The following is a 9,459-nucleotide window of genomic DNA, read 5'->3' as shown; positions in this document are numbered from 1 at the left end:
GTCATCATTGATGCCAAGATGAACATGGGCCGGCAGTGTGGGGATGCAGTCAAGAAGGCCAACCGTACCTTGTCATGCATCCACAGATGCATTTCAAGCAGGTCCAAGGAGGTGATGCTCCCCCTCTATGCGGCACTGGTCAGGCTGCAGTTGGAGTACTGCATCCAGTTCTGGACGCCGCACTTCAGGAAGGATGTGGACAGCATGGAGAGGGTCCAGAGGAAGGCCACTCGCATGATCGGGGGCAGGAGGGCAGGCCCTACAAGGAGAGGCTATGGGACCTGAACCTGTTCAGCCTCCACAAGAGAAGGCTGAGGGGGGATCTAGTGGCCGTTTACAAACTAGTCGGGGGGACCAGGAGGCACTGGGGGAGTGACTAGAAATAACAGTCACAGACTGGCAGAGGGTAAATTCAGACTAGACATGAGGAGGCGCAGTTTCACGGTCAGGGCATCTAGGATCTGGAACCAACTTCCAAGAGAAGTGGTGCTGGCTCCTATCCTGGGGGTCTTTAAGAGGAGTTTAGATATACACCTTGCTGGGGTCTTTTGACCCCAGTACTCTTTCCTGCCATGGCAGGGGGTCAGACTTGATGATCTGCTCAAGTCCTTTCCGACCCTACTAACTATGAAACTATAAAAACATGCATCTTGTTTTTGGAAAGCAGAATATAGAAAAAGATTTTTCTAGTCATGGCCAAATGTGTGATTTAGAAAAGTCTCCTTGGAAATATAAGAGTGTCCAGGAAGTGAGTATCTCAAGAGATGGTCTGGGTAAGGTAGCAGGCAGCAGGAACCTTCTCATGGGGCAGAAACTTCCTGTTGCCTCAGCAGGACGGTTTCCTGGGATGCTACATTTTCTGGACACTTTTTTTTTGTTCCCGGGAGAACTTACATGGTTAGGCTCCAGACCTTTGCAAGGGCAGTAGCAGGGCAGTTGGTTCTTTAAGTAGTTCTTCATATAAGTTCCTGTAAATAAAGTTCTTCTTGTTGCATACGAGATGGAGATGGATACTACCAGCAGCTCCCTTGCTGCTTCAGGCACAAGTTAAAATACTCAGATGTGACAGGGTTAACACAGGACTCTGCTTCTTCAGTTTGCTCAGCCATACACAAGTTGCCACCATTTTGACAGTAGTATGACATGCACAGTGCCTCCAGGCATATTTCCTTTCCAGCAAAGAAAACAGTTTTCCTGCTTTTAAGACATGCACCCTGATTTTGGGGAGCTGAGTTTTGGGGAAAATACCGTATATTGACACAATAGAACCATCTACATTGTCACCTGCCTATTCCTGGCTTTATCTGAGCATTTAAAAGATTAAACTATTTCAAACATATGTAAAAAGATAACACAAAGATATGTGGTGTGTTAGAAGCTAGTTTTCCCTATCCCACTGAACATCAAATCTCATTCCGTCTCAGCTCAGGCATCTTCTTTGGCCTGTTTCAGATGTGTCAGGAACAGGGAACTTCAAAGAGGTATCATGGAGCTATCAACTAATTTTTCTCAAGTGCTGTACCTTAAACTTAGTAGGAAGTTCAGAGGCCAAGTGTAGGACAGCAATTACTGTCTGATTAATGCAACTGAAACTACTTGTTTTCAGCATCTTAATGATCTGTTTACTAATCGTCTGTTTGATGTATCCATGCTGATGTACGAGAGAACTGTTACTTAGTCTTCTGTAATCTCATGGTATTTAAACTACCTATGATTCTTTAAGATGATCATCTCCTAAATCAAGTAAGAATCCTTTGACCTGCATTTTCACTGTTTGGATTCTTCAGCTGTCCTGGGCTTCACATTTTGAGAGAACAATGGGGATTGGGAGGCTTGCAGCCACTTTGCCCTGTGTGCTGTTGCACTGAAACAGTGTGGCACACAGTGCATATGCCCCAGCAGACATTGTTTTGGGGCACATGTGGTATGTGCATGCTTGTAGTGGGATCCACATTGACAGCAACATCCTGAAGAACTCCTGGTTACTGTAGGCCAGGGGTTGGTAATGCATGACTTGTGGAGCCATTGGATCCAATTTGTGGAGTGAGGACCGTGGCAGCATTTGGTGACAGGGGGCTTTGACCGTGCTGTGCCTCAGCTGGGCAGCAGAAGGGGCTGGGTCCTAGTGCTGACCTGCCTTTGACCATAGCTGGGTCATTCTGGCCTGCCACTGCAATGCATTGCTGACCCCTACTGTGGGGTAAATAACTGTTCTATACTGAAAAGTGGAAGCCAAACTTTCTAGTTTTAGATTCTGCTACACAAAGGCAGTTTATATCCCCTGGCTTTTGTGAGCCCACAGTCTGGTTCTGTATTTAGCATGTATTTCTAGCTGCCTTTGTTTTTGATGTAGTAGCAATGTAATGTGATAGTGAAATTAAAGGGGCAGATGAAGTTGGTGTAAAGGAAGCTAAAAAAGGAAATAAAGGACAGATTAAGGTCTGCTTTTATGCAGTCAGGACTAGACATAAATACTGCGTTCTTCTGCTGGAGTCATATCCCCATATTGTCAATGAAACTTGGTCTAAAAACAAGTAATCCTACCTGGTTTGCAAGCTATTGGACATTAAAGCTGTCACTGGTCCTTCACGCCAGCTGTGTTATCTTGGCATGGGTCCAGGTGTCAGTTACTAGCACTGCTTTTTTTGTAATACACTATGAAATTATGCTCTACAACCCCAGAAGATTAGGGGAAAAGGAGATTAACAATGTGGCACAACCTTGACAGTTTATATCAAATAAGCTAGCCACTGGAGCTTGCTCTCTAGTTAACCCTGAAGCTCACAAAATTAAGGTAGAAGTTAATGACCAAGTGGCAAAGCACACATGCTAGAAAACAGTGGTAATCGAGATTCTCTTTCATTGATCTAAATTTTGTGTTGCATGGATTACAGTGTTCCATAGCTATTTTGTGGTACCTTTGTTTGCAATGTTGTGTCAAACTAATATTTTTTTTTTCTAAAATTATATACTGTTTCAGTGAAAATCTGAAAAGTTATTTGGTAAAAATGATATTTTAAAGCTGTGTTTGATCATTATTGACTTTCAGCTTAGATATGATTAGTTTGCAAGTAAAGGGTTTTTTAGCAAACACATACTACAAATTCCGCTTGCAATCTGAGAGAGCCTGCATCAAAATCAGAAGTTAATGAACAGTAATGGTTATGCATGATTAAGAAAAGAATGTGTACTATTTTCATGGTTGCATTAATTTAACAGCTAAGAGGGATAAAAAGTAGTAAAAATACATTTAGCAGAAAAGTAAATATTTTAAATATATACACAGAACAGACTTGTTAACTATTATCGCAGCAATTTGGATAGTTGTTCAGGTGAGTGTGTCAAGCTCATTTTGAAAATAAGTTAAAAAGATCAATTACACAGGTTTTTGAAATGTTAAAATCTAATAGCATATTAGAAAGTACTGACTATTTTGAACTTCAGACTGCTTTTGTAAACATCTTATTATTTCATTATATTCTATTTGGGTCATTGTACCCCCGGCAGCTGGTCAAGAAGGCAGGAGTCCCTCGGTGGCCAGACGAGCATGGGGGGACGGAAAGGGTCCCCCAGCAGCCAGTCATCGAGGGATGGGGGTTCTGTGGCAGCAGCAGTGCAGGAATACCCCCAGTTGAAAACCCCTGTCCTATTGTATAATCCCTACTTTTGGGTTCATAGCCTTTATGCCCAGAAATAATACATTGCTTTAATCTTCTTTACATGTGTGAAGTTACAGTACTTATCTGCTTCAGTATGGTCTTTCCAAAGGGTTTATGAACTCAAACTCTCAGTTTTTTCTTATAATTAGAGATGAGGAGAGGTATTGTGTAGAACATGATTAGGTACTGTGGCCTGGATGAATGATGTGGAACTAGTCCATGGTGGCACCTCAGACCAGCCCTATGCATTGCATGCAGCCAGAAATTTTCCAACGTTTTATTTTTCCGTGTGCTAAAATTAGTGTCAACAGTTTTCAGTGTCTTTGTTTTTTTTCTTAACTTTAAACAAACAATGCAAGGGGAGTATATGCTATTGTATATTGTCTTTACATTTTACAAGTATTCCAATAAAAATAATTTCTTTCCACATAAAGCTTTGAATTTGTTTGAACATAATATTTAAACCACATTAAGTGTGCTGTATTTAATTTTTTTTCCTAATCAAATATTTCAGTTCAAATACTTGTGGCTATTGGGGCATAAAATTGATGTGGGGGTACTTTATGCTAAATCAGATCACACTCTATTTAAGGCGTTGTAAAATTTTCTGGAGAACTCACATCTCTGCATGCAGCATGCACCTGCCAGCTCCACACAGCATGTGGAGCACATTGCTGTGTAGATCTAGTGTAGATTGCATGTGGGCCCATTCCAAGACCCATAGGCAGCACTTCGCAGGACCCATGATAGACCTGGCCTTTGAGCTGTATCTTGGATACCCTGGTATGGAAAATTAAATAGCAGTGATATAGTGGGCGATGGAATGCAGATACAATAATCCTATCAAGGCAGAGGACAAAAATTCATGAGATGTATATGAGAGGGTGAGGTCATGTGTAGTGTCATAGCAGGAGCATGTAAATAGTTTGAATGGAGCAGAGCCAGTCAGATGCTTTGTTAACCAGACTGTTAGAGGAGGTACTGTACGTGGGAAACACGAGATGGAGAGACAATTAAGGAGGAGGTGGAGCAGTTAATGAAATGTGTCACTTGAATGGCTTCTCAGGTTGGTTTTTTTATAAAAGAAAAAATGTTTCTGTGAAACTAATTCATGGCTGAACCCTTGGGTCTTTATTTTATGTAGATATATTAGCGTGTACCATGCTGAAGCCTCGTAAACTTTTTGATTACGTGACTTCTAAACTGTAGATGTTTATTCAGTTTAGTTAACGTGTTTTGACAGTTAATGTGGGTGAGGTCGTAGAGAACTAGACCTTTGTTCCTCACTTTTTTTATAGGAGAGTAACACCCATTCAGTGACAAGAATTCAATCAAGAATTCCAGTTCTTTCCCATCTCATCTTCTCACACACACAGCAGTACCACCTCACACTCTTGAGTTGGTACACCACACCTTGTTGAGGAAATAGTATTGGAGTTGCATCTTTTTCCTTGACAGCCTTCCAATGCCTCACTTTTTATGTATAAATATGACAGGGCTACACTCTGTCACTTTATACTGCATTACCTGAGCATCTTGTCAAGATCCATATGGATAGTGTATAAGAGAACTTGCCTCCATGAGATTGGTATCTTATATGTACAGTAGAAAGGTGTAATAAATATCACTCTTTCAAGAGAGCACATGTGCAAGAAGGTGAACTTTTTTTTTAATGGCCCTTCTGCAGGTAAGCATTAAATCCTGTTTTTATTTCATTGTTGATGTTAAGATGACTGTTTTTCCATGTCCCTTGTTTTGGGTCAAATGAGTTTGGAATTTTAAGTTTGCCTAGTTAAATTCTTCAGACCACTACATTATCATTATTATGCAAGAACTAAGAAGTATAAGCATGGCTTACTTTTGAAAAGAGGAAGAAAACAAACATGTCTTTGAAAAGTTTGATAGCATCTATTGCAAGTTCAAGAAGTGAGTTAGAGATGTCAGTATCATAACTCAAAAACATGGATGTATTTTTATTTCTAACCTAATTTCCAGAGCTGTTTTGTATTCCGTTTGTTAATTGTTAGAATCCATGCGTTTTTTATTGTGGGATATGCTCAAAATATTATATTGGATATTAAGCAGCTGTTAAACTTGAAAAATGAAGAGAACACTGCAGCTTACATGATATCAAGTAAGTGCTCATATTTCATGAGAAGGACCTATCCGTAGCAACGTTAACCTTGTGTAAGCCCAGGTTTACAACACGAATCACTACACGTACTCGTTAAAAAAGGCAGCAGTTAGAACTTGCATTATTGTGTTACTATGAGAGATGTGATCAAATGAAGGGTACCATTACACAGTGTTTCCAAATAGTGGTATTTTTTGAGTGTGGAAAACGTACTTCTTGGTTGGCTTATAGGGTCAAGGCACAAATGGCACAGGACAGGTATAGGTATACACCAGCAGAAGATGAAATAAATGTGGAATATAAAGATAATTATTTGGAATGTTTTTTATTTGGTTTCAGTTTTATTTCCTTTGTATTTTCCCTGAGCCCTTTCTCTGCATTTTAGGATCTGTACGAGTCTTAAGGTATGGTGCATGTACTTTTGGAGGTGTTTCAAAAGGCTAATATTTCAAAAGGGCAGCTGCTGTTATGTGCTAATTGTTATTGGTGGAAAATCTGTAAACAATACAAATGTAAGTAAAACTGCTCAAACTTTTTAACCCTGGATGAAGCACTGTCACAGCTGGAGCAGTTTTGCTGTATTTGTATCCTTCATAGCTTGTCCACAAGGACAATTAGACTCTAACAGCTGCTTGCCTTTTGAAATGTCTCCAAATATATCCATATCCCTAGGTTCTAGGTTGGCGTGAGAACCTGTTCAGAGTGTTTCCACGGAGTTCAAGCAGAAGTTTTTGGTTCCTCCATGCTTGAAAGACAGTTTTCAGCCAGAAATGATAAACGTAACAAGAGAAATTCTGAAAGAGAGCAGAGAACTAAGAGGGTTTTGTCTGATGGTTGTTAAGATGGAATCATAAGCTGCTGCACTGAGTTGATAATGATTTGTTTTGCAGCGTGTATGCAGGGGTTACCATATTTTATAGTAAGTTAACAGATTTATCTGGGTTTTTAAAATATTTTATCCTTAAATTTTCTGGGAAAAAAAAAGGATCTTGCTTTTCTTGAGGTGAATGGGAGAGTTGATTTGCTTAAGATGTATGATTGAAAAATTCTCTTGGTTTTGTGGGTAGTGCATATCCACACAACCTATTGGAATTATTATATAGTTATAGAAATATTTCAGAACAAATTTTAACTATTATAAAGTATGTATTTTAATGTTACTGATCTGATGTAATTGAAGCAGCTTGGGTTTAATGTAGACATTTCTTCAGAAATCAAAAAAAATCAGAAATCAGCTATGCTGTTTTCCATTTGCCATAGTAGCTAAGTTTTGCTTTTACTGGTATTGGAACACATAACTTGCTATGTTTGTCTATCTGCCTTAGGTACTGTGATCCTCACTGTAGAGAAAATAATAAAATGGTCAATCTTAATGAAGATTCAGCTAATTTTTGTAGTATTTTTACTTTCAAAGTATTGTACAAATGTTAAAAAAATACTTTAAATTTTCTTTGTCAGGGCAAATTAGTTATTGTAAAGTAGCTTCAGAAAATAAATTAAAAAAAAGCAAGCAAGCACAGTGAAACATTTTGCTGTACTAAACCATCATGCCCTTCTTCTACAAAGAAAGGATAACTAGAAGAGACAGTCAAGTAAAGCATTTCTAAGAAGCAGGGAATAAGAAAAGAAAAACAGCATATTACTTACTTTATGAACAATGTATGTTTGATTTTGACCATTATCTAATTAATTTCAAATGTTAATTGGACTGACAACCAAAAGAAATTTGTATTAAAAGGTTTGAGAAGCATAAATGCAAATTTAAAGATGTGGATTGTTTCTTGTGGTGTGAACACTCCAGAGTACTTCCTTTGAAGGAACTTTACTGGTTAGTCATAATTGTGTAATAAAGAAGTAATGTCTTGGTTCCACGCTGTTTGATGTCTGTGTTAATATTTCTGTAACAGTTTTTTCTGTGTTAAGGCCTCTGGTCTGAGTAAACTAAGCAAAGGATTTGATGTTATTTTTTAATTCATAGCCACTGTACTTTCATTATTGGCAAAATTTTCATATGTCAGACTGCCTTAAGCTCAAAATTTCTATTCAAAGTAATTTTTTTATTTCTATACCACATAACAGAAATTGGGTAACTTTCAAATCTGTGATATATTGAAACCCAATTCCAACTCAGGGTAGAGCTCCTTAATATAGTTTCTTCTTTTTCTTTTTTTCTTGAAAAGTTTTATAAGGATCAATTTTGACAAAAATAGTATTTTTATAACATAAACTCTACTTCCAAATATATATTTGCATAGAATTTGCTCTGTAGCAGGGTCATCCAATATTGTATAATTCTATAGGGACAGAATACACAACTATTTTGGCATTTATATCTTTCAAGAATTGCTGACATAAGCATTAACAGATTTGTTCCTTTTTTTTTTCTTTTAAAGGAAATGATCATTGACAAAGTGAACGGACAAGTCGTCCCTCGTTACCTGATATACGACATTATTAAATTCAATGTAAGTACCTTTTGATAATTATTACTTTTCATTAGTATTGACTATATTATCTGTACAAATATACCTAAGATATTTAAAAAAAAAAACAAAAAACAAAAAAACTTGAATAGTCAGTCTGGCCATTGGCAGTATATACAAAAATCAAGATTGAAAGCAGTCTCAGAGTAACACTACTTGCAAGCTTGGTAAAAAGTTGTCTTTTTCAAAGAACACTCAAGAAGAAACTGTGATGTTTGAAAATACCTCCAAATACTGTCAAAGTACCGTTTCCTTCAACAGTTTTAAATATGGTTTGATTCTCTTGGTACTAATTTAGTGCTTTTCCTATTAAAACTGTTTAGAGCTAGTACATTTTAACCCTAGATGGGAGCATTTAAAATTCACTTTTACAAGCTTCAGAGATGGAAAATATATTTTAATGCTCATGTAAATTTTTTATATTTGTTGGGAATATTGCATATCAATTCATGAGAAACCTTGGATGGTATGGATATCATGGATTCACTTCTTGGGTGAATTTGAATAGGTCTAGCTTTGCTAATTTAAAATAGCCCAATTAATGATCTGAGACTTTGCAGCCATGAAAATCAACAGAGGGGCTGTTTTGGGCACTGAAGTTTTCTGTAGTATGGATGATGTGGGCTGCTGGTAAGTGAGCCGGGTTAGGACAGGGGCAATGGACCTTTGTCCTGGTGGGAAGCTCTTCTAAGCTGTTGATAAGTAATAAAATTGTCCTTAAGACACAATGGCACACTGTTTTGGTAGAGGTGCCCTGATACATCGGTCCATATCTGATTGGCACTGATAAAAGGAAAATTGACATTATCAGCAATTGACTTTTTATGGCCAATAATGTCACCAATAAATGCTGCATGCATGCGCACAACTGCAGCATGCACACGGCCAGGAATGCAGCCCGGCAGCTTGGCGTGCAGCATCCTTCCAGTAAGTCTGTGGGGGAGAAGGTTGTGGGGAGAGGGGGGGCAGAATGAGTCCCCCACAGTGGGAGGGAGTGGGACTGGGACAGGGGCAGAGACAGGTAGGCACTGTTGAGCTGGGGTGGGGTGAGACGCAGCTTCCCACCACTGTGTGTATCCCCAGGGGAGGCATGGGGGCATGTGCCCACTGGATTTGTGCCTGGGGTGAGGGTGGACTGCCCACAGTGGGGTCAGGGCCAGGAGCTACACAAACCTTTTCCCGG

General features: G+C 38.8%; 1 protein-coding gene across 4 annotated transcripts in view; it reads left to right on the top strand.

The window, feature by feature from the left end:
• Nucleotides 1-9,459, top strand: part of RNGTT (RNA guanylyltransferase and 5'-phosphatase) — a 375,566-nt gene that overhangs the window by 135,741 nt on the left and 230,366 nt on the right. For all 4 annotated transcript variants that reach the window (XM_019537737.1, XM_019537735.1, XM_019537734.1 and 1 more), the window contains one exon: nt 8,187-8,258. In XM_019537737.1, coding sequence (XP_019393282.1) covers nt 8,187-8,258 — 72 coding nt within the window. The remainder of the gene's footprint in view (nt 1-8,186; nt 8,259-9,459) is intronic.

This window comes from Crocodylus porosus, unplaced genomic scaffold (genome assembly GCF_001723895.1).
Source record: "Crocodylus porosus isolate Cpor-Errol unplaced genomic scaffold, CroPor_comp1, whole genome shotgun sequence".
Lineage (NCBI taxonomy): Eukaryota > Metazoa > Chordata > Crocodylia > Crocodylidae > Crocodylus > Crocodylus porosus.
Note: the sequence above shows the minus strand (reverse complement) of the source record. Positions and strands in the feature narration are given on the sequence as shown.